We start from the raw sequence: 25,210 nt of genomic DNA, 5'->3' as shown, positions 1-25,210 counted from the left end.
CATCGATCTCCGGCGTTTTCATAGCGTTATTATTCTAGAAAATTAATGACTTTTTCTGGCGTAAAAGAGTGGAGATGGTGGGGACGATGGCGATGATCGTGATAGTGATGATGATGATGATGGTGACAGAGGAAATTTTTGATCGACTCGCTTTGGAAATCCGATCATCGGCTGTATGTCGCTAGGTCGACACACGAAGATAGAGTACATATCGTATACAGTGCGTCCTGCGCAAGTCATATTGCAAGTCGCGGGGGAAATCTGTGGGACGGTGACGAAAGACGAAGAGAGATTTCGAGGAGCGGAAGAGAGTAGTATCAAGGCGATCCGAGAGAGCAAGAGAAGAGAGAGAAGGAGAGAGGAAGGAGAGAGAAAGAGTGATACCGGATACGAGGAAACGGGCAGAGGGATAAACGGGGATAGAACGGGGCAATCGCACGTGAAAAAGGAAATAAGCAAGGGGGATGGAGGACCCGTGAAAACGAGAGCATAGGAGAGGGAGAATTTGCGAGAGCGAGAGAAAAGGGGGTTGAATTGTGATAGAGAGATAGAGAAGAGACCACGCGTTGACAGGAGTGAAGGGGATGATTTCCGAAGGGAACAAGAGAGAGAAAGAGAGAGATAGAAAGAAAGAGAGGACGCATTTACGATGAGGAAGTGAAAGAGGGGCGAGAAAGAGAGAGAGAGAGAGAGGGGGGAGAGGGGGTCTGAAGAGAGTAATCGACAGTGGATCCGCGTTAGCTACCGAGGATGAAAGGCAGCAGCATCCGCGAAGCTCGTGGTGCACAGGAATACCTCGCGCTTACATTTCTATTCGACGACGTGGACGAGAACGAGGACATGGACATCGACGTGAAGTGATGCTGCGCGACGATCGATGACACGTTCATGACAGCGAGTTTGAGTGATCCGCGAGTTCGATCGTATAGAGCGAGAGGTGATAAGCCGGATAAATCCTGTGAATAGTGGATTCTGTAAACGATAACGATCGATCGAGTCTCGGGAGATTTCGCGATCTTGCGCTTCGATCGATTTGAAGCTACGACGATGGACCGAAGTACGTGCGAGCGATAACTCCAGTCAACGATGCGATAATCGGTTTAATAATTCTGGTATTTCTCTATTGGATCGATGATGAAATCATCGCGCGTGTCGTGATTCTCCTCGGATGCAGCAGGTAATTACCTGTGCATGTAATATAAATCTATAAGTTTAGCAAAAGAAGTATACTTATCAAATTATAGAGAATTAATATACATCTACAGAAATATATTCAACCATGAACTTGAATGAACCTGTTTGGTATGCAGGAAATTATTTACAATTCCAATTTCACTTGGCAAATGTTGTAGCAAATCATTGTTTCTCTGAAAAAACTTATATATAAAGATTGTTACATAAATTTTTAATTAAATTAAAAAATTGATATCGATTAAGTGAAAACCTAGACAGTCTATTGGGAATAGATTCTGTAAAGTGTTTACTACAAATTTTGTTGACAGAAAGTCTACGGATTTGATACAGTATCCGACATAAGATATTCAATACTTACTCTTGCTAGAATGCTGGCAAAAATATAACAAAGTTTGTCAAGACATGAGGATTAAAATCAAGTAGACTTCGATATATTTGCTATATAGTTTGACATAGATCGGCAGCAGAAATAGAGCAGAATCTGCGTTCGACAGATTTTGCTCGGTTTCTGCCGCCAATTTGCTGTCATGTTATATCACCAAGCTCTTTCAGCAAAACACGATTTTAATACGAACGTAGTTCATGCCAATTTGCTAGCAATTTCTAATTGAATTTCCTGCCAATCTGTTGACATTTACGGACAATTAAACTCCAGTATGTATTATGTATTTCATTCATATTGATTCGCGACTCAATACTATTTGTACGATTCTATTGTTTGTTTAATTTTTATATATAGTATAATTTTAATAAAATAGATTTAATAAACTATTAATTAATAAAGTAACTACAAGGAAAATAATATTTTACGTGATATTAAAAATGTTTTCAAATACTTGCATGGGTATCACATTTATGAAATATTTCCTGTCGTCAATTTAAAACTCGAGACTTAATAAAGTCAAACTCCATCCTTAGGATGGAAAAAAAATCGTTCCTTCATTATTTACGGATAGTATAGAGTTTCGTGACTAACAAGTTATTCTTCATCTTTATTGTCTCGGAAAACAGCTATATCAAAAGTACGTAATATTGTCGGATATATTATACGCGCTCTTTTTATTGTTTAACGCGAATGTCATAGAGGCGAAAGTGTGGCTTCGTACGTGCGCAATCTTTGAATAGGAAGTGAATAAAGCGCGAGATTGAAGCACACAGGGGATATGTAGAGCATGTTGTACGCTATTTTATTTCGTTCTTATTTTAATATATTGTATGTATAATGCTTTATCGTATTAGTCCACATTTCGTTATGCTTTACTCTTTAATCGGATCAATCGAGCATGATAACGGAATTACATTCAGTTTTAATTTACTGTAGTCAAAAATTTCAGGAAAAAAACGTGATTTTGATTGCCTGAAATGGCCTGAGGACACAAATAGAAGCGCTTCATAATTCTTTCGATTAATGATATCACACGATAAAATTAGCGATTAAAACATTAACGTAAATAATTAGCAATAAAATACTAGAGTTAAAGGCGCAATAATTTTTATTACTTTTTCTGCAGAGAACGATAATACATCATCTCGTTATGACAAAATGCAAGTCAGTGCAGTGTAATGTTTCGGACCAATTATCTGTTTTTGTCTTATTGATAAAAAAATAAGAATCTCTCTCTCAAATTCAATCCATATATATATATATTTTTTTAAACTGAAATGGAAGTTAATTAAGTTTTCTCTGAGTATCAAATACACTATATCCCTAATAGTACAATTTATTTGCGGGACGTTCTGGCGAACGTTCTTAGGACATAGGGATATCCTCTGAATTTTCTTTAGAACATCCTTTGGAGATCTGTGTTATTAGGGATAGAATTTTTAGGGTTAGTTAGTAGGATTAGCCTTCCTGGTTTTCCTCTTTATTAATTGCTGAATTAGTTCTTCCTCCCAAGAAGATAAAAAAACTTATTGTAGACGCGGAAACTGTTACCACAGGTAACCAGGTTCCAGTAGGAGTACGCATAAAAGCTGTATATATATATATACATATATAGGATCAAAGATAGTGACGAGCAGGCAGGAAGCGTGCGAAAAAGGTTGACGGGTGTTCTTCCCTTCGACTATGATTGTAGAACGGTGGCGGCGGCAGCGGCAGCGAGCCGGTTACGGGGATGCTGAGGGAATGCGAGGATACCGCGAGATGACGTTCTCCATCGCGCTCGTCGTTCACTGACGCGATCCCGACCGGATAACGAAGATGATTGGCAGGATGCTGCCGCGTGGGCTGCCGCTGATCGTCCTGTTCTTCGTGCAGCTGCGTCATCGTGTCATCTGGTGAGCACCATCATTTGAATCTTCGCCCTATGGAAAATCGCAGAGAATAACAAGACTTGATGCTTTCGCATCGTGTTCCATTTGTAATGCACACGTGACACGTTAAGGGATACGATTTTGATTTCGGTAGATATGATAGGAAAAACTTTTTCATAAATGCGGCATAAATTTATGTCCTTAAATTAAAGAATACAATGATAAACATAAAATTTCCATATTATGTGATAATATATTCATATAAACCTAATTTTTAAAATATATATTATTAAAAAGATGTAATCTTTTTCTCTTTCGCAAATCTTCATATAACTAAAGCACTGTAATGTATTTTAATGAAATTCCAGTTAGAAGTTCTATGTTTTATTATTGAAAAGAGCGTAGTTTAATCAGTATGGCAGAGCTGAAACCATTATAGATATTACACTGGTTGAAAAAATTAATTTCCAACTCGTTTGTTTTAAACTGTTCTTAAAATCGTTCAATAATTTACAGAGTATTGTAAAATTTAAAATGCAATTTAAATATCTTAATAATAAATCATATTAAAATATCACGATTCTCAATTAAGATTAAACACATGTATAAATGTAGTAAAGAAAATATATGTATGTACATAGAAAAATAAATCAAATAGATATAAAAAGAAATAGAGATTCAAAGGAAAATAGTTAAATACTTGAATTAAGCTTGACGTGCGACATATGCGATTGTTCGAGCAATTAGCACTCCAATCAGTCCGCTGTATACGAGGAGAAACAACAAAGCTTCATTTTCCGGGCAAAAGACGAACTTGATAATTTTTTCCGAACAACGCTGCATACAAAATAGAAGCAATCTTCTCCAAACTTATTAATTTTTCCTCAAAGTGAAAAATATTATGATCGCGAGTACAATGATCGCTATGGACCACATCAGATCGACAGTGCCCGAATTGGTCAATGGAAGTAATTTCTTCAGCCGTTCTATTATTTCCATTTTATCTATAGATTTCTTCGACGTTTATGCGTATTAATTTAGATATTTTATTTCTTGATTGTGCGTATTTCTTGCGCCATTGTATCACATGTATATCTACACATACGATATTTATTTGCAGTTTATTTATATAAAAATATAATTTGCTAATATATATAAAGTATTAGACCAACCTTGGATAAATGATTCATCTTTAGATCAGGAATAAATGTACGTATATACGTCTTGGATTTTGTTCACCATTAGATCATGTTTAAAATAAATGAATGTCGAAGATGTAAATGTTCGGAGCATACTTCAAAAAGTGAAACTTTTGTTTAAAAAATTGAAATCTAATGGAACTATAAGGCAAATTTTCGGAACGCGCATTTATCGACAAATTTCTGAAATTCTATAGTACATGCAATGTGAATTATATGCTAAATATGCGCTAATATCGTTATAAGTGCACATTTAGTATATATAGTTCTAAATACAGGCCTAAATCTTGCCTTAATATAATAATAATAATTATTATTCATGTATATTCATAAAATAAATATATATGAATAATTATATACATTCATATTATTTATATAATATAATAAATATATAATTATTATATTAATTTATAATACGTTAATGAATATATTGGAAGATATATGTAATATTAAATTCCATTTATAAGATACTTCCGAAACTATTTTATAGTCATTGTAATATTCGTTTGATAAATTTAACGAGGTACTCGTTAATAAAGATATTTTAACGGTTTTAAGCTCTATCGATAGTTTTCAAAATTTCGTATTTCACAGGGCTTCTTTAGAGAGCGCCGAGATGTCCGATAGATTGGAGAACGTTACGCAGACAATTTCAAGGATACTCGACGGCTATGATATTCGATTAAGGCCGAACTTTGGCGGTAAGCTCTGGATCGATCTTTGTACATTTTGTTAAAATTATCCCAAAATTAAGCTTTTTTACAAGTTCACATACATAATGATGTTTATGATATACATTATTTAATTTTAACAAAAATCGTTTTGTGGGCCTGTTTAGGTCACGGACTAAGCAGAACTAAGCGCACAGTGTAATTGTAGCCAGTATATTAAAAAAAAAACATCCAGAGTAATAAATAATAAAAAATGAACGATATGATTATCTAATATTGCATTTTTAGACACATAATTAAGACTATTTTAAATAACATTTATATGTATAGTAAATAAAATAAATTATATATATATATTATACATATAATATATGTATAATATAATAATATGTATTATATACATATATATGACTAATAAATTATAATAATTATATATTAATGAATATTGTTAATAATACAATTATAATAAATGTACATATGAGTATATACATATATAATATACATATGGGTCATTCCACGTTAACCCGGCCACTCCCTTGCCCAAAACTGTACACAACCAAATGTAACTTATAGGGTACGAAAATTTGACGATTTTGAAAAATATCAAATAATGACCTTGATATTTTTCAAAATCGTCACATGGCATCGAAAACTAGAAGCTTCAACCTAAATTTTGATACCCTATACGTTACATTTGGTTGCGTATATAGTTTTGGACAGGGGGATGGCCGAGTTGACGTGGAATGACCCATATATTTATATATTATATATGTAACAGCTGTGTATATATATTATACATTTCTATGTATTTATAAAAATATTAATAAAAAACATGCAACTTAAAAATGCAACACTAATCGTAAGAAAAACCTATTGAAATAGATTTGACAAATAAAGCTATTGCTAATATTCGGATTTCGAGCCATATTTGATAGAATTAAATTTCAGAATAGAGCTCGGAAGCAGGGCAATATGGAAAGCTTTTAATGAAGTTTTCCATGCCGTTCAACAAGGCATGATCGCAATCAGCAGTTTTAATCGAACGTGCAATGAGGAGAAGTAATTTTCCGATATTATCAACGGATTAGACGAAGATTTTAAGCTATATTTCTTTTCCTGATTGTTTCACATACATATCGCAAAAAAATTAGAGATATTAGAGATTACGCACTTTTTTGAATTATTTAACGTATTTACAAAATTAAGATACAGATTATTTTTTAAAGGCGATCCATTACGAGTTGGGATGGATCTCACCATTGCGAGTTTCGATGCGATTTCAGAAGTCAATATGGTGAGTAAATAAAATTAAAAAAAATATTTTTATAAGTAAAAAGAGAGAAAGAGAGAGAAAAAGAAAGAGAAAGAAAGAGAAAGAATATTTCCTGTGGCAATAATTTTTAATCCACTTGTCTGATAACTTTAATACAATTAATTAAATTTAATTTTCTAACCACACATGAAGTTAATATTTCATCAAGTTTTTAAAACAGTATTTTAAATTATTATCCTATATCTTTCATTTATATTACTATACGATTCATTCTAATTTCGTAATATATGGATACATATATGTAAATCGATATATTTGTGCTGCATTGGAGACGTTTGTATTGGAATATCATATCATATGTTCAAGTCAGAATACAAAATTCGTTTTCTCACCGACATTCATATCCCCGTCGCGATTTATAAATGGATTCGTATTCCCAGGGCTTGGATAACCGCCAACAAAGTTTCTTTCTTTCTCATCCATGATAACGCTGTTCTGTTGAAATGTATTTTCGAGCATCCTTTTATTGTTATTCTTATATCCTTCTTACTCTCTCCCTGGAAACAACGAATAGATATTATGTAAATATGTTTCATATAATTTACATCAATAAAAATTATACAATATAATTTACTCGACTCCCGGCCGAGGTAATATTTTTCGCAATAAATTTAATTACAGTTTTTTCCAACATATTAACATCTTTAGAATATGATGTCTAATTGAGCATCGAAATTGTTCGAAATTAATTTAATTCGCGAGATTACTACGGTAGTTTAATTGCGTTTATAGTCCGGAAAAAATTCAGCGCGCAGTTTGAAAAAGACTAAAAATATATACTATATATGCAAGCATTAAAGATCTAGCTTCGACCGTTTAGGCTACTTAGGTACTAATTGATTGTGTTCTTACGCGGTCTAAAATAAAGATTATTTTTTCATATAATTTGTTTTAATTAATTGTAATAACAAGTTCTATCAGCAATGTTAATCATTACTCGCATCCCAGGATTATACGATAACGATGTACTTAAATCAATATTGGAAGGACGAGAGACTCGCCTTTTCGCACGAGGGTGAAGTCTTGACGTTAAGTGGCGATTTCGCGGAAAAGATTTGGGTCCCGGACACGTTTTTTGCCAATGATAAAAATAGGTAATTATGATGACAAATTATATGATGTTTCAAAACCTTTGAAAATTTGTAATATTTTATTTTTAAAGATTTTATTTAAAAGTATCTTTCTTTTTAATCCTTTATCTCCTCAGTTTTGCCTTAACTGATCATTTTGCCGAATTTATTGCAGCTTTCTGCACGACGTCACTGAGCGCAACAAACTCATTAGATTATCTGGTGACGGCTCGATCACATACGGCATGAGATTCACAACGACCCTGGCCTGCATGATGGACTTGCATTACTATCCCCTCGATTCACAAAATTGTACAGTTGAAATCGAAAGCTGTACGTATTGGAACATGTATTCACAATCATTCGAATATATATTATCTATCAATATTCTCTTCTCGTAAATATCTTTATATAAAAAGATAAAAAACCACGACGCACTTACTTTCTTTAGATTTTAAAAATATGTAAATATTATAAAAAGCTAATTTTTAGAGTATATATTTTCTATCTTCTTTTTAAATTAAATTTTTTGTTGATTTATATTTTTGAAATATTGCAAATGTTATTAATTGGAATAATATTATCTCGGATATATGTAAAATACAATTATTTGAATCAATGAAAGAATATTCAGTTTTGCATGCATTCATATGAATAAATGAAAGAATGGTGAGTTTTAATGAACTGTAGATTATTCTGAGTTACGCTGTTCTGGAATGCTCAGATGGATACACGGTGCTCGATGTACTAATGTACTGGAAAGAAACTCCTGTTCATGGGGTCAAGGAGGCGGAATTGCCACAATTTACGATTCTCGGCTATAAAACCAACGATCGAAAGGAGAAGCTGGCGACAGGCATCTATCAGAGGCTCTCGTTAAGCTTCAAACTTCAGAGAAACATCGGATATTTTGTTTTTCAAACATACCTGCCGAGTATACTAATCGTGATGCTTAGCTGGGTCAGTTTCTGGATTAATTATGAAGCTACCAGTGCGAGAGTAGCTCTCGGTACGTCTTAAAAATAGTGCCGTCAAATTGTTTAAAATTACGTTAAAAATTAGTAAATAACTTATTTCTCCTCTCCTAATAATAAATTTTTAGCTTTCCGATTTTTATCTTTCAATAAATTGTCGTTAAGAAAAAATTTTTTCTCATTATAGGCAAATATAGGATATGATATAATATATCATTCTTTAATATATCATTCTTTTTTTTTAGGCATCACGACCGTACTGACGATGACAACCATATCGACAGGTGTTAGAAGCTCACTGCCACGGATCAGTTACGTGAAAGCCATTGACATCTACCTGGTGATGTGCTTCGTTTTCGTGTTCGCGGCCTTGCTGGAATACGCGGCGGTCAATTACACGTATTGGGGCGCCAGAGCGAAGAAGAAGACCAAGAAGAAAGAAACCGACGAAAAGAAAATACTATCTTCTAAGACAGGTAAACGTATCGAGTCGAAATATCAGATTAATAATTTTGTGGCGATTACAAAGCTCATGTTAAATAAGATTTCCGAATAGCACGAATATAATAGACCGCCTCAATATTTCTTCCGTCTCAATATTTCTTCTTAAATAAGTTTTTATATAAATATTATATTTTGATATAAATCAAAATCGTAGATGAATTGTCTCTCGCTTTGGCATCTACCTCTACTGCATATAATTTTATCTACAAGTAACTATATAAGCGAGAATTAACTATATTTAACGGTTAACAATACACAGTTATTTCAAACATTTTTTCGAAGACAACGTCCTTCAAAAAAAATTATTATGAAATAGAAAGACAATTTAAAATGTCGGTGAATAAGAGGCAATCGATCCAAAAGAGTCACGCAGCATAGATAAGTGCATATATAACATGCAATCATAACGATGCTATCAAAGCAATTTAAATGAATATAGTATAAGTATACGTTTAATAATTTTATTTAACCGAGCATCCTTTAATACTATAATCAAAATTTCTTAAAATTTATATTATTTTTTGCTTATTCGATCAATCCAATTTTGTTTTAGGGAGCAAAGCCAGTTCGCCTTTTCCTGGCTCCACGGATGCGGATATTATAGAACTTCAGGACCTCAGAATGTCACCTCTGCCGAGCATTAGAAATAGGTCAGGCATAGTCAGTGCTTCATCGACATTGGGAGCTGGAAGGGACCATGACCCGGCCAAGTTTCCGCCGAGTTTTCGTATGTCCAGGACTGCCGCTTACAACACGCACAGTCGAAATAGCGGTCTTAGGTACAGAGGTCCGAGACCGCACAAGCCAAAGGTATTCGAGGGCATGTCCTAGACAAACGCAACTGTACAGAAAATACTTAAGGAACTATTTTCGCTGCACCTTTGCATTTTATATTTTTTTGTAAAGATATTTAAATAAAAAATGTAAAACCGCACAAAATGAAAAAATGATAGGAGTTATTCCTTTTATAAATCGCTTCTGAAGTTTAAATCTAATTTAAATATATTTAAGTTTAAAATTGCAATTGAATCTTATAGATGTTACACGCTCTACGTAGAGGAGCTTCCGTGTTACGTGTATCAATGCCGAAGATCAAGGATGTGAACGTGATAGACAAGTACTCGCGGATCATCTTCCCAGTCAGCTTCATGCTGTTTAATGCCGTGTACTGGATCTTCTACTTTTTCTGAGCGGCGAACGGATATTAAAAACTGAATCCTGCTCGGCCTCGTATACGCCTAAAAAGGACCAATCGATTCGGGAGGATCCTTTCAAATCTTCTTTAGCATGACCATCGAACTATGTGCAATATTTTTCACGGGGATGAAGGTCCACCGAATACTAGCAGGTGATGAAAGTACTGAATCGAAAGTACTGCCACGAAACATTTATCGATAAAAATAGAACGGAGGACTCGTGTGTGCCAACAGAGATTTACGAGATTTTCGTTAATTAGAAAGTATATAATATATACATATATAACGATATATAAGCAATACAGACGAGCGACAATATGTTCCTAATGAAGCATGATAACTTTGTCATGTTCGTACAAGAAGGGTCAATAGGCAAACGACAAAATTTGCGGTGTGATATTGAGAAACAAAATGTGTCGGAATAAAATACTTGTGTATCACTCCGTGATGATAAAAGTGATCTAAGTTGTATATTTTATTTCTGAAATGTTTTTATATATTAAAAAAATTGTTCATTATATGTCAAAAAATTATATATTACTTAATGATTTAACAAAATAATACCTAAAATACCTTTGTTAATTTTTTCTTAATTAAATAAAAAAGAATACATTTCAATCTTCTTTCCCAGTCTTCCAGATGTTAGATTTAATAATAATGTTTAATAAAGAGAGAGTTAAGGTATGTAAACTCAAAATTTTATATATATCGCTCTCTTGCTTTAAAAGTGACATAACTCAAAAGATTAAGTTTCTCAGAAAAGGAAAAAACTATTTTTCAAATTGACCGAAAATTATTGACTAATCAAATATATCAGCAAAAAGAATGTATTCTTAACATGATCAAATATCATTTTTGTAATGATAAAGTTTTTTTAAAATATAATATAAAATCGAATATATATTATATTTATATTTGTAATATTGGTTCACTTTCATGACAGCAAAGGCTCGTTTTTATGCAAAATGATTCTCTGGCCCTCAACTCTACAAAGTAGATTTAAGGAAGATGTCAAAAGTGCGTAAATAACGGATCAAGTGATAAGTTCAAAAAAGCGACTGATAAAATAAAAAAGAGAGAATTAGATATCAGCATAATAAATAATTTGTAGAAACACATTGAAAATATAATGAATGGATTGGCAATAAACATAATTCTTTCTACACATAAGTTATTTTCTTAATTGTCATTTTTCATTCATACAATTTGTAGATATGGATTATATCAGATATCGTTACGTACAAATATGAAAGATATTTTTCTTAAAAACAACAAAATTGCAATAAAATGTCATGTAGAGAGTACATTTGTGGCTTAATGACAATTTCTAAATATATAATTTTAAGAAATAAATATAGCTACATAAAATAGATGAATAAATATGTATAATAATCTGGGCAATTAAACACATGTCTACCATGAAGATTTATAGATATACGGAAATTTGTTTTTATTTTACAGTGAGACACACGCAATTTCGAAAAATCTTTATTCTTTAGAAGTAAATAATATTTGTTAGACAGAAGAATATGTAAAACAGAGGATATTCTCTATTAACGATTGGCTAAGACACTTATTGATTTACAAAACGTAAGAATATCTAAACTTCCGTTTGCCAATTATATTACAGACAAATGGACATATTTTTAACAATTCAATTTAACGAATTGTTTTTATAATAATTAGATGTACGTGTATATATACGAGCAGTTTAATAAAAAATAAGTGTACAAATATACTACATATTTTTATATTATTAACAATCCATCTAATACTTTTAATCCCGTTTAAGTTACAGTAACATTTTTTTTTACTTACGACCACTTCTTATTTGCTTTGTGGCTTTCTCGTAACAGTAACTTGTTATATATAATTTAATTAAGAAATTTAGAGCAATCCTGTAATATTATTTCGTATATGGCTCCTATTATAGACTCTTAATCCAAAAATATGACTATATGTGAATTATTAGAGACTCCAAAAATATGACTAAGTCTATGTTGGAAATAGCTACGTTAGAATTACAAGATAAACACAAGAAAATAGACGAGAATATTTTATTAAAAAAAAATCGCTTATCATAGTCTCTATAATAATCATATGATTGTACACTTATGCCCTTTTAATTTATAAAAGTATAAAATTTCTTAATTTGTATTTTTAAGTTTATAATGCTCGATATTACAGGCACATGTCTTAACAAGTATACTATGCATATACTTATCCTACAAATACATAAGTTTTCTTCTCTTTATCAAAATATCATCAAAGTATCATAATGTTCGCTTCTCATCACATATATGGAGATTCATATTATAAACTTAAATATATATATATATATCTATCTCTCTCTAATGTGATATCTGTCAATATTATCAAAATATTTTTGGCTCTTATCCGATTCTATATTTGTATACTTTATAATACTATATCACTACATCATCTCATAAAAATATCGTAAAATGCACAAAATTAGAGATCTTATAAAATATAATGAGCGTTATCTTCTGTGATAACTGATATAGAATTTGGTATTTAAAAAATACCACGCTATGCGTTCTGTTGTCTTAAAATATACGTTTCAAAATCATGTACTTCACACGCGAACAATACTGCTCCCATGCATATCCATAGCGCATCTGACAACGTTTATTGTCTCTCACGGCTCTGTAAGCGAGTACTAACGTGCAACAGATCGCGGTATAGTATGGTAGAATGTCATTTGCCAAGCCAATACTCGCGATAGACCATTGTATTATAATATCACCCAAATAATTGGGATGTCTCACATGACCCCATAAACCGGACAACATTAACTTTTTTCCACGTGATGTCGGGATGGTTTCTAAATCTGTAAATTTTAAGAATGAGTTTATTTTGACAAAAAAGGAATCATTATTTTTCGTTTTTACGCTTACAAGGTACTGTTGGCGAAATTGGATTCTTCCTGAACTCATCTTTCCGCAAATTACTACACTTATACAAAGCATATCCCATCATAAAGCTCAAAATAGATAAGCCAACAAAGTAGTTAAGTTTTATTCTGAAAGTGCATTAAATAGAAAACATTAAAATATTATTTTAATAAGGTATTAATACATGTTTTTATTTATTAAACTTACTTCTGATATAATATAAATCTTGCAGTGAGAGTCGTCAAGAATGGGTACAACAAATGACTAACACATGTCATGTATCCAGTTCCCTCGTACATTATTGTAAAGGACGTAAAGATAGTAGCTTCGTATATTAATCCATGTACAATATAAAATAGCTGCAACAAGACAGCTAATAATGTAGCTACATCAAGTTTCTCAATATTTGGACTCTTTATATTGCCAACAGCTTTAAGCGCAATGGCTATGTTCACAATCAACTACAAAATAGAAAATATAATTGTAATTATATTCAACTTAATTATTATTTTATATTACATAATCCATGCGAAAATAAAACCATAAAATAATAATTACCGTGCCAATGAGAGAAGCTCGTATTAACAGCAGTTTGATGTCCAAAGTGCCAAATCGTGGATTAATTTCTCTGCCCTGCCAAAAATTATATATCTTGCTGTTGGTTGATGCGTATAAATTTAGATTGATTACTGGAGCTTTTCCTGCCTTAATATACAATCCCAAAGCTAAAATCGTTCCCACAATCCACCCACTGACAGACAATTGCACAATATTATTCAGAATGTATTCACTGACCGGTATATTCATGTATACACATAAACCAAGTCCTATTATAGCCACTATAGCGCTCAAAAAGCCTGAAAAATAAAAAAAAACATAAAAATAATAATGTAATTAAAAATTACACTATATTAAAATGTACCATTTATGCGATATTGGAGTCTTCCAATTTTACTCTGCTGCCCCTCTATAATTTTCCCAATCGGTATAATCGAAATACAAGCCAATAATGTTAAAAATGCAATGTAAGACAGCAATGTATATAAATTTATATAAGACTTCACATCAGCAGAAAATTTTATAAGTGCATATTTGCATTGTCCTTCCGAGCATAAGAGTTGTGGTAAGATTACGGACATCGGTAATATAAATGTGAGGAAAAATGTCCCAATCCATCCACCCCATTCTTGCGGTTTATCAACTCTATTTATTTCTTTCTCACGTTTCACCACCGTTTCCCATTTTTCGCTTTCATACAAAGGTTTCGTTATATCCTGAAACAATTATCGATATGATACATACTGTTCTATTGTAAAGCTTAAAGGGAATAGGCAGAATAGAATATTAACAATAAATTATTAAAATGTACTTGATCTCTTTGCATTGAGTATCCTCTTTCTTTTTCTCCCAGAGGATAATCTTGTACATAACTTTTCCTTTCCACTGGAAGCGAGGCGGCTCTATCAATACTTCTCATTATAATCGATTTATATTCCTGCTCAGTCTTCAGAAGCGATGGTCTATGCGTTATAGTCATAGCTTCCCTCAAGCGTTGCTGTAGAGGCAACGAATCAGTTGGACTCTCATCCGGTGACTTTACGTCGCTTCCTTTATGATTGCTCGTTTTATCTATTCATGAATGGGAATGAAATTGCATGAGTATTAGAATATAAGCGGCAAATATTACATACCACATAAAGGTACTTACTGCCTTCGACATCTATGCGAGACAGAGATATCTTAGCAAGACGTGTGCTACGAATAGGTAATTTCCTAGACGTAAATGATGGTGATCTCGCAGGGGATCTACCCGACTGTCTTCCAGGCGATCGCCTACTTGGTGACTTCCTACTAGGAGAATGTCTTGTAGGACTTTTTGTTCTCCTGCTTGTTCTGGTCGAGGTTCTCCCTAGTCTCTCAGCCTTTGAGGATAAAAAATTATATATATAATATATATAGGATAAAACTTAGCCTTAAATTTATTTTATATGTTCCTTATTCTCTAAAACTTTTAGAATAAATGTTACTCTGAAAAATGAAATCTCATTGTTAAAGATTAAAAATTAAGCCACTCTTTTTCAAGATTAGCTCAATTTTCACTCTTTGAGTCAGATTCTACTCTAAAAAATTTAGAGAATAATGTATAATTGTTAGCAAGGTTCCTTCATCAATCAACAAATTACCTTTATGTCATTTTCTCTAACTGTATGCTCAATGCCTGTTTCAAAGTGTATCTTATATCGATCACCTCTGACGTTGAGAATCCTTCCTTTATAATATTCAGAGGTATTCGGATGCTTGGCAAGAACTTCTTCACCCTCCGAAAACTTCATTGTGAGATTTATATGTGAGACCTACATATATATTTGAAAGTTTAATTCAAAACTTGATTATAATTATTTATTAATTAATCAACTTGGTTTAAATAATTAAAGCTTTTTTAGCTAATGTTTCATATGTGTATATATGCTATATATACATTGTATGCAACATGCATATGTGCATATATGGGTGTGTGCATATATACATATAACATACGGGATAATTAGGAAAGCAAGACTGGCAAGATAATTAGATCGACTGGACTTACATATAAGTTAGATTTAATGCAATATAGCTTAAAAACGATCGATTATCGTTTCACAACGAGAGGTTTCACGTACACAAGAGCCTCGATGGATAACTAAGCAACGTAGGAATTCCTTCGATCGAAAAGCGCGGGTGCCGCGTAAGTTTCGTAACCGCCCGTTCGAAGGCTACGTAAATGTAAACGATCTTAGGATCGGAGGCGATACGCGGGAAAGTGTCGGTGCGCGTTCTCAAAGCAGATTCTCGATCGGAATGCGTCTCCAGGATCAGTTCGGGATCGCGATGAGTGGCTCGCGAAACACGCTACTTACTGTGCCGTGCGATCTCCAACGATGGGTTTCACTTGGCAGATATCCGAGACGCCGTGAAAAATAATAAAACTTCCACAAGTCGCGAAATGTTACTCTTGATACCGCTCTGGCGCATCGTAAGATAGATGGGGGAGGGACGCGCGAGCGCGGGACGCGGTAGGGGGCATGCAGGCACGCACGCCGCGCGTTCCGAAACCCATTCGAGTTAAGCCACGCGGGAAATCGACCGCGCAGCCGTTACGTCAGTATGGCGCGTTCACAATTTGCGCGACGTTATTCGCGCACGTCCGGTTCGAAGACTCCAGGGAGTACGAAGTTCCTATCTTATCGCGGCGAACGGAAGCCACACCACGGCGGAATGTCGCCGGTGATTTTGCACGGTCTCTTGCACAGCGTGCATGATTTCAAAGGCACCAGCCTAAAAAGCGTTATCAATTTATTATTAATGATAAAGAGTAAAAAAATTGATATTTAAAAAAAAATGGATTTATATATTTTTATGTTTCGTTAATGCTTATATTAGTCCACATTTAGAGTGATATATTAATTCGTATTAAAACTCAGGATGGAATTCTATTTATAATTTTAAGCGCGCCGTACAATATAAAAAAATATTTAAAAAATAGGAATACACGCACAAACTAAAATATAGTATAATAATAATTAAATAATTAAAATATACAGCATGTAAAATTATAAAAAGAAAATTTTTAAATATAATGCGCGAAAATTAAAATAATTTAAAGTAATTAATTTAATTACAAATTAAATACGAAAGTTATCTTTAAAATAATTAATCTTTAAAATTTTTATTATTTTTTATTTATTTTTTTAAATGATATTAATAATTTATTTTTATTTTTAAATGTTTATTTATATTGTACGAGCCTAAAATTATAAATAGAATTCCATCTTGAATTCTGATATGATTAGTACATCACTTAAAACGGATTTAAAAAAAAACAAGCATTAACGAAAACTAAAAATAAATCAATTTTCTTTTTTTAAAAATGTTATTATGATGAAAGATAGCATTTAAAAGAGCATAACTATGATAGCATTTAAAAAGAAAAGAAAATAGCTATGCTATTTTCAGAGGAATACCTCGTATTGTATTCGAAGTATATCTCGAGATAACATAATTCGTGCTTCTTTTTGATGAGATTACGCACGTATAATTTCAGTATAATTGCGGTTCAGTACAATTTCTTCCATAAGTTAATCAAATGTAATTAAAGTCGAAGCGCGCTGCTGAAGATATAATTTTCCCAGATTTATATTAAAAACCAGATGTCATTTCTGTGAAATTATCTCTTGATGAGAAAAATTCTGAGGATTAATTAATTGTTTCGAATGAAGCCATTCTAGCGGCGTACGTCGCTCAATTATATCCGTATAATTTTCATAAATCCCAATATTTATGCATAAATATTTATGCCGTTAATACAATTTCACATTTTCAAATTCTTATAGCACATCGTACGCAAAAATAATGAATAATGTAAAATTGTAATGTTATTAATCGCGAATTTAATTAGGTTACAGAGACAAAAATTAAAATCGTGACATTACATGTTTGTCATATTGCAGCAGAATTCTGCGAATAATCTGAAAAATATTTGCATATAACAATTGTGAGATTGTTGTTATTCTTCGATAACGCGAAAACGCATATATGGACGAATTTAATTTAGAAAATGAACACGAACTCCTAGTGCGTATTTTATTTGCATAGTTTATTGTGTAGCGCTTATTGTTATACATATTAATTTCCGTTTGTGATTTAAAATTTTTTTTCGAAACTTTCAGAATTCCTTGGAGACAATTTTTAACTCCACCGAGTGTAATCTGCACGAATTGATAGACGACATTCCACAGATTTTTGCGACTGACAATCTCAAAGCTGTATCGCATAAAGAAGAAACAAATGGAGAAAAGACACATGCGCTTTTCAATAAATTCTCAACGTCGTCCGTTAATGCGTCAAAAGGTTGTATTCTTGCAAAAAGAGATTTCAATTTAATATCATATTTCGCAAAAATGTAAAATACTAAAGTAAATATTACAGTTGAAGATTGATACAGCACGTTAGCGATGCTTCAGCTTGTAACTCATAAAATTCATATCTTATTGTTATATTTTTGCGTGTGATTAAGACTAAATATCGTTCATCATATATCTTGATTTATTTTTAGATAATACGAACGAAATTGTAGCGTTGAAATCAAAGTGCGAAGAACTGGATACTCAAATTGAACGTCTAACAAAAGATAAAGAAGGAGCATTCGAGGAAATAGAACGTCTGAAAGATCAAGTAAAGCTTTATTTCGATACCGGCAGATGCTGGTTATCTCACGTTTCCATTAATTTTATTATTATCAGTGTTCATTATTGTGTACGTGTTTTCTTGCGCTTATGTATCCTATTGTAGATACCAACAGTATTCCCGGGAATAAATGTTATATATAAAATATACATATTTTATTAATTATATTAAATATATATAACTAATTATAACTAATTATATTTAAAATATTAATACATTATATTTAATGTTAAATTATATGAAACATTTTTTCTCGGTTTTTTGCTTGTTATTGTTTTGGAAACGCTGCAAATAGAATACCTTCATTATATTGTACGTCATGTTTTCTTGTGCTTATGTATCCTGTTGTAAATATCAACAGTATTTTTGCCTGTTACCATTTTGGAAACGCTAAATAGGATATCTTCATAATTGATTTTTAAAAATACCATTTGTTAACTTGTTTGTGTCTTTGGTATATTATGCAGATATTAAGTCAGAGTACTTATTGCACAAGCCTTGGTGCAGTATTAGGTAACTTGACATGGCGTGCTTCTAGATTTCCGCAAATAGTCGACACTTGGTTATCGAACGTAAGTATACGTTGATAATATTAAGTAAAATGGCATAGCTGAAATTTTATTGCACTAGAAATACGTAATGGAAGATAGAGGATAAAAATCTTGAAGATATATAACATTGCAGGTCTTTCTAAATTACGAAAAAATTGTATATGGATGTGTAACTAAATATATAAGTAGATATATAATTAAATGTGTAAAAATAAGTTTTTAAAATATAATTATACTTTTTTAAATATATTCTAACTGTTCTATAAATATAACAAAATTAGTTCTATAAATAACATTTTTTAATATAATATAAAGTTCATTTATATATAGAATTAACTTAGTTACATTTATAGAATTGTTAGAATACATTTAAAGAAGTTTGAAATTTAAATATATCAATTTCATTATCTATAAATTAAATTAGTCCTAATTAATTTAATTAATTTGTCGCAGTTTCAGGGTAAAATAGAAGAATTCTTGTCGATAGTGAACGGGACTTTCGGTGCATTTGTTAATACTTACAGAAGCGCATTCCCTCCTACGAGCAATGTTGAGTACCAATTTGTAATGGGACTCCTCGGTATCGTTACCAATATATCCGCAAGCCCGGAAGGTCGTGAATTTTTAATTACAAATTCCAACGGTACGGAATTCGTGCAAAAGTTAATTAAACTAACGCCCGAATTACCGTCGGCACCTGGAACGGTATCTTTGAAAAGGTATTCTCATATTTTAAAGAATTACTTTGTTGCATACTTCTAAAGCTGTTTCCAGCTATCTTATCTTTCTTCCCAATTTCCATATATTTTACACCAATATTTCCACATTTTATTGGAGAAAACAAAACTTCGACATCTCAAGATCACAATTGCAGATTAATATTAATGATCCTGTATAATGTAAGCATGAACAAGACTGGCTTACAATATCTACTCGAATCACGAGTTGGAGACACGCTAAGTCATTGTTTGGATGATGAGGCGTCTTCGGAAGAAATGCAGTTGCTCTGTCTTCGCGTTCTACAATCCGTCACTTACAATCTCGAGGAACCAAAATATATTCATGACTTGACTACGTTAATTCCAATCGAAAGACTCGAGATTATGAATTCGTCCGCGAAACGGAGCGACATAAGCAATGCAGCGAAACAAATCATCGAACATTTGCGGCATAGTAAAAAAATTACAAAGTGATTATTAAAAAACCGAACGTGTTCTGTGTAGATGCGTCATGTCTTCTGTGATTCGTATAAAAGTATGTATAAATAATAAATATTTAATATCTGTATAAATTTTTTCGCAGGAGACGATTAAACTGCAATTAATTTCAGATTATTTAAAAAAATAATTTTGTTTTAACAAGACAACTATTTTTGAAATCAATTTTATTTTATAATAAAAAAATTAATACTTCATTAATTACACGTTTAAAATATATTGACAATAACATTTATATAAGTTGCAATGTGAAAAATATTTTTATTCTTACGATATTTTTAATGTATATGCACGATATATTAAGACATTAGTTTTGTTTGATTTCAATTTTTGTTCTTATAAATAATCCGCAAGTTATATCATATATAAAATATAGCTATTTAAAGTTTTAACAAATAAACGATTAATAAAACCAATTTCTTATATTTTACAAAACGTTTAACACCACATTTAAAATATATTGATATAATTGCGATAATTATATAGATTGCGATGCTACAAATAGTTTTATAATTGCGATATTTTTAATGTATTGGATGTGTATTGACTTGTTAAATTTTGTTTGATTTTTGCTTTTATAAATAATCTACAAATTATATATGTTATGTATGTTATGCATTAGACTGAAACGGTGAACTTTTAAGCGAGTTCCCTTTCCTATCATTACAATAATAGACTATGGCCAGACTGCAGACTATCCTTAGAGCGTATGTTCGTGGCTACTGCGAGGGTGGTCGACGATATCGATCTGCAAAGAGCAGAAACAAAATGAAAGTGATCGTACAAGATGTAATGCATTACGATAAAAAAAGTCAATATTTTATACGAGTTACGTAACAACAGCAATATTAATAAACATATTATACAGCAAAGGCGTAGTAAATTATACGGTAACAATGCATAATAATGCATGAAGCGAATCAAAGTCTTTTTGAATAATTAAATTTTCCATGACAGTAATAGAAAATGCAGTTTAAGTATTGCTCCTAGTGCTTACAATTCCAACGCCGTAATTCATATTTATTAATCTGACAGAGTTAATACATTTAAAAAATGCTCTTTTAAAACCTGCTCTTTGTAACAAATTATTCATAAAAGGAAGCGAAACACGTACGTCAGTTGCACTGACCCAGCAGATATATCGAGGTAATGACCGACCGCTCCAAATAAAAGTTTCCATGTGCGTCCATAGATGTTCGATCGTGTACAATTATCTTAATTTAAATATTCTTAATTTAAATAATATATAACTCTCTCTAAAAATACTTCGAGATACTTCAAACTCTGTTTGTAGGAATGGAATATAAAGCAAAAAATTTGCAGTAAAAAAATGGATAGCCTAATTCTTACAAGTAAAATTATTCTTTTCATGAATATAATATGGACAAAACGAACAATGTATTTTACTCAAAATAACACATATATAATTAGAGAATTAAAATTGAAAGTTCTTCTTCTTCGTTGAATCTTAAATTGAAAAAATACGTGTTTTTTTTTTGTCGCATAATACAATCTCTTACGACTGTCCCTGAATTTCCTAGGAAAGCTACCGAGTTCCACGAATAATGCACTTTTCGCGGATTTTCTCCGTGGACGTTCCTGACCACCGTCGTAAAATATCGATCGGCGAGGCGAGTTTCGCACGCGAGCGGGCGTGCGCGCGGTGCTCAAAAGCCATACGGCAGGTAGAGGCCAAGCAGGACCTAGGACAGGCGACGGCCGGGCGGTCGTTTTATTGATCCTGGGGCGCCGCGGCGCTACCCACTCGCGGCGGGGTAGAGCCTGCTGGCGAGAGGAAATTTCTTCTGCCCGGCGTGGGGGACCTCTCTTTTCGGCCTTCCTTTTTTTTTACCTCCGCGTAGTCCAAAATCCCGACTTCTCCCCCATATCGCCCGACCTTTCCGCCTCGCGCGCGTAATCGCGCCTCGTGAGTTCTTTTTCTCCTCGCGGTGCAACCCGGAGCCGGCCGGTGGGTGTGTGCGACAAGTCGTGGTCGTCGTCCTCGTCGAGACGTCGGTACCAACGCTTCTTGGTAGCGCTCAGAAAAACGGGCGCGATCGATCGTCGTGGGAGGCGGACACACCGGTGAACCAGTGACCCAAGACTTATCGGCAAAGTTTTTCTCGTGAAATATCCACGCCGGTAGGGTGCTGTAACGTGACAGAAGAGCTTTTAGTAACTTTCTAAATCCACAAAGAATTTACAAAGAATCTGTGCTGCGATAACAAGCTATTCTCATTGTTTCAAAAGGAATTTTGAAAATTCCGAAGATTATAGGAAGACGATTGGTGGTCATATGTTTTACACTATTGTCGAAGCCAGCGCAGGTCAGTCGAGATATCGACGACGTCGGCCTGACTCGATGTCACTCCAGAGACCATCCTCAAACGTTGCTGTACAAATAGTGACAGAAAAGTGCTCGTCCGTAAGTACTTCGAATTATCACGATGATAATGAGAAGCGCAGGATCGCTTAAGACTCGTCGCCGCCGGATTTGCAAGCGTTAAGCTCTCAAACGCCGGTGGACGACAATCTCTCGAAGGGTGCAAGAGAAAGAAGAGGGACAAGTGCGTGTTTCGCACGTTTCGATCGTCTTCGCACGATCGATTCTCTCGATCGTTTCTTGCGAGGCAAATGGACGTAGACGTGACCGAGGAAGCCGACTTCCTTAGGGTTCCTGCCCGGCTAACGCCGATGGGGGCGTTATAAGCCATCGGTGAGAGGGCTGCGCCGACTTGAGGAATCGGTCGATCGGTCGGTTAGGTGCCTCGGTTTCGACGGAAGTCGGGCCCCGTCCCTCGTCCGGGAGGCGCTGAAATGGGCCCCGCCACCAGCCGCGAGCAGATCGGCGAGCAGATTGGCGATGACTACGGTCTGCAAATACATCCAAATCCGACGATCGTGGCGAATAATGTCGTAAGTGTTCCGTTTTATACTTCCATTTTCCTTTGATTTTTTTGTGCGTTACCCTTTTCTTTCAAGACAGTACCCTGATTCTCTTAGATAAGATAAAGGATATCTGTTTCTTATCCTTTTTATTACATGACGATTTTGTTGAAATATCTAAAAATTTAGTTAGATATAGGAAATAATTTTGTTGCATCATTAATAATTATAAAAAACTAGAACTCTTAGATGACAATGCCTGCAAAAAGTTTTAACATTCTAACAACTTGGTTTACTTCTACATAATTATTTTGACGATTTAAACAAAATTCTTTTCAGATCTGTATTCAGCTAAATTTCTAGATATTTTAGCAAAACTGTTCTTTCTGTGCAGAAAAGCTTTCCGAGACTATCGATAGAAAGATATAAATACACTCTGTATGCGGTTTTGTAATGCTATTCTATTTACGAGTCGTAAATAGAATAAATTTCTGTTATTTTTAATGCGGTTTACGTTGTATCGGGAATTGTAAAACTATAATATGAGTTATATAGGAAGATTATATTTATTAAGCTCTAAAAATATATCCATTAAGAGTATTTGATTTTATTCAAATCCATATAAATATTATAAAAATTAATAAAATACAGTGCTGTATATCGGCTTTAGCTACAGCAGATTAACAAAAATTAATTCATACATTTCTATTTTTTATTTTATTTTAACATACACATAACTCTGATTAATTCTTTTAATCAGCGTAAAGTAACGATACGATATTAATTAACGCAGCAGGATGTCTTTATCGATTATTCCCTTAAAGTTTCGCTTGTTTCTAGAGAGTTAAGTTTGTCTTGAGTCTTTGCAATTTATATAAGTCTAGGAAATTTAAATGATATTTTTATCTGTTGCTTCACTTCATGAAAAATTCAATTTTCGCAGTCTTAAGTCGAGTATATTTTTAGCAATGCCTTCAGATCATTTTTATTATTCGTACCGTCAATTATTAAGATATACGGAAATACCCCGAAAGCATGTATGAAAAGACTATAATCAACATAAATAATATTCACGTTTCTTGTAAGCTTTCAACGAGAATGGGAATCATTTGATTCCTGCAAACACGTTGCGGTAATATCGCATTAGATATCGTTATCGCGGTTAACGTGGTACGTATCGCGTTAGTAAAACGCCGGTATTACCGTGTGCGATAATTAAAATAATATATGTGTAGAAGTTTCATGGATCGGATCATGCACGTGTAGAGATCGTGACGAAGAACACTTGCGATTTTTCCCTCTGTTAATCACCGGACGAAACTTTGTCGTTCCTTCGAAACTATTACGTCATCGCTCATCGTGATTTAGTGCGAACTATTAATTCGCGTCTTGCAGCACTTCGAAATTTGGCACGTTTCGACAGCATTGCGACAAGATCCAAATCGACATGCAGGTGAAAAAATGGCACTGCGTGAAACGGCCTCCAGGACGCTCCGTTTTTCTCTTTTCATGCATTATTCTTCAATGCATAGATTTCTTGGTAGATTTCCAATCGATTTTTACTCAACAAAAATGTAGTTAGATGTCATTGTCTATATTTAGACATCTTATCTTTCAATGTTAAATGTCTTTATAACCGAAGAAGCACGTCGATTTCGTTTCGGTCGAAGAATTCGTGAATGAAGTTTCTGACGCATTCTGACATCCTGACGTACATCTATCCTATATATAACATTTTTTACAATCAAAGTCATTAGAGTTCGCGTACTGGCTCTAGGTATTAACCGTGATTGTTAGCATGTGGCGACTAGATAATCTCGCACGTCATAATAATTCAAGAAAGAGAGTGAGAGAGAGATCGTTGCTCGGGAAATCGATTTTGAGGACGTTTTAAATAAATTATATCATGCAGAACTTTGTACTCGTCGCCAACTATGGCTCAACTGCTTTGTTCATGAACGCGTACCGGTGAATAACGCGCCGCCGATCGTGTTTAGAGGAGCGACAGGGTGAAAGAG

General features: G+C 33.3%; 4 protein-coding genes and 1 long non-coding RNA gene across 9 annotated transcripts in view; 3 read left to right on the top strand and 2 right to left on the bottom strand.

The window, feature by feature from the left end:
- Window positions 1-3,032: 3,032 nt before the first annotated feature.
- Window positions 3,033-10,783, top strand: Lcch3 (Ligand-gated chloride channel homolog 3). The gene is made up of 9 exons (XM_018450934.1): window positions 3,033-3,474; window positions 5,244-5,350; window positions 6,547-6,614; window positions 7,602-7,747; window positions 7,899-8,056; window positions 8,448-8,732; window positions 8,943-9,173; window positions 9,755-10,011; window positions 10,239-10,783. The coding sequence occupies exons 1-9, from the start codon at window positions 3,398-3,400 to the stop codon at window positions 10,389-10,391; spliced, it is 1,482 nt and encodes a 493-aa protein (XP_018306436.1). The 5' UTR covers window positions 3,033-3,397; the 3' UTR covers window positions 10,392-10,783.
- On the bottom strand, window positions 3,423-4,718 carry LOC108724513 (uncharacterized). Its single transcript, XR_001936707.1, has 3 exons — window positions 4,623-4,718; window positions 4,151-4,545; window positions 3,423-3,501 (listed from the first exon to the last, which is right to left on the bottom strand). It is a non-coding gene; the product is annotated as an uncharacterized lncRNA (long non-coding RNA).
- Window positions 10,784-12,519: 1,736 nt separating the features above from the next.
- On the bottom strand, window positions 12,520-16,550 carry LBR (lamin B receptor). 4 transcript variants are annotated; one of them, XM_018450911.1, is made up of 9 exons: window positions 16,213-16,550; window positions 15,496-15,666; window positions 15,021-15,234; window positions 14,682-14,941; window positions 14,235-14,586; window positions 13,871-14,169; window positions 13,520-13,773; window positions 13,316-13,440; window positions 12,520-13,248 (listed from the first exon to the last, which is right to left on the bottom strand). In XM_018450911.1, the coding sequence occupies exons 2-9, from the start codon at window positions 15,643-15,645 to the stop codon at window positions 12,965-12,967; spliced, it is 1,938 nt and encodes a 645-aa protein (XP_018306413.1). In that variant the 5' UTR covers window positions 15,646-15,666; window positions 16,213-16,550; the 3' UTR covers window positions 12,520-12,964. The 4 variants fall into 4 exon arrangements, with proteins under 4 accessions (XP_018306413.1, XP_018306418.1, XP_018306416.1 ...); XM_018450916.1 differs by having other exon boundaries at window positions 15,024-15,234; XM_018450914.1 differs by lacking the exon at window positions 16,213-16,550 and adding an exon at window positions 15,976-16,044.
- A 1,239-nt stretch (window positions 16,551-17,789) lies between these two features.
- Window positions 17,790-20,292, top strand: LOC108724506 (heat shock factor 2-binding protein). The gene is made up of 6 exons (XM_018450925.1): window positions 17,790-17,926; window positions 18,022-18,202; window positions 18,408-18,526; window positions 19,006-19,110; window positions 19,543-19,808; window positions 19,964-20,292. Exons 1-6 carry the CDS (start codon window positions 17,888-17,890, stop codon window positions 20,280-20,282), a joined length of 1,029 nt encoding a protein of 342 aa, XP_018306427.1. The 5' UTR covers window positions 17,790-17,887; the 3' UTR covers window positions 20,283-20,292.
- Window positions 20,293-22,920: 2,628 nt separating this feature from the next.
- The window catches only part of LOC108724501 (monocarboxylate transporter 12), a 29,413-nt gene continuing 27,123 nt past the window's right edge, over window positions 22,921-25,210 (top strand). Inside the window, exon 1 of one of the 2 annotated variants that reach the window (XM_018450905.1) lies at window positions 22,921-23,222. In XM_018450905.1, the coding sequence (XP_018306407.1) occupies window positions 23,124-23,222 (99 nt within the window). In that variant the 5' untranslated portion in view covers window positions 22,921-23,123. The remainder of the gene's footprint in view (window positions 23,223-25,210) is intronic. The other variant, XM_018450904.1, reaches the window with a different exon arrangement.

The sequence above is a fragment of the Mycetomoellerius zeteki genome, unplaced genomic scaffold (genome assembly GCF_001594055.1).
Source record: "Mycetomoellerius zeteki isolate Tzet28-1 unplaced genomic scaffold, Tzet1.0 scaffold301, whole genome shotgun sequence".
Lineage (NCBI taxonomy): Eukaryota > Metazoa > Arthropoda > Insecta > Hymenoptera > Formicidae > Mycetomoellerius > Mycetomoellerius zeteki.
The sequence above is the reverse complement of the archived record's forward strand: the minus strand, read 5'-3'. Positions and strand labels throughout refer to the sequence as shown.

Excerpts from the sequence above, each read along its gene's own strand:
- Lcch3 (XM_018450934.1), top strand. The coding sequence starts at position 3,398 with ATGATTGGCAGGATGCTGCCGCGTGGGCTGCCGCTGATCGTCCTGTTC. Across the intron at positions 5,351-6,546 it reads ATTAAGGCCGAACTTTGGCG|GCGATCCATTACGAGTTGGG; the intron begins GTAAGCTCTGGA and ends TATTTTTTAAAG. Across the intron at positions 10,012-10,238 it reads CGAGACCGCACAAGCCAAAG|ATGTTACACGCTCTACGTAG; the intron begins GTATTCGAGGGC and ends TGAATCTTATAG.
- LBR (XM_018450911.1), bottom strand. The coding sequence starts at position 15,645 with ATGAAGTTTTCGGAGGGTGAAGAAGTTCTTGCCAAGCATCCGAATACC. Across the intron at positions 15,235-15,495 it reads TTAGAGAAAATGACATAAAG|GCTGAGAGACTAGGGAGAAC; the intron begins GTAATTTGTTGA and ends TTATCCTCAAAG. Across the intron at positions 13,249-13,315 it reads AATTTCGCCAACAGTACCTT|ATTTAGAAACCATCCCGACA; the intron begins GTAAGCGTAAAA and ends TAAAATTTACAG.
- LOC108724506 (XM_018450925.1), top strand. The coding sequence starts at position 17,888 with ATGGACGAATTTAATTTAGAAAATGAACACGAACTCCTA. Across the intron at positions 17,927-18,021 it reads AAAATGAACACGAACTCCTA|AATTCCTTGGAGACAATTTT; the intron begins GTGCGTATTTTA and ends CGAAACTTTCAG. Across the intron at positions 19,809-19,963 it reads GGAACGGTATCTTTGAAAAG|ATTAATATTAATGATCCTGT; the intron begins GTATTCTCATAT and ends TCACAATTGCAG.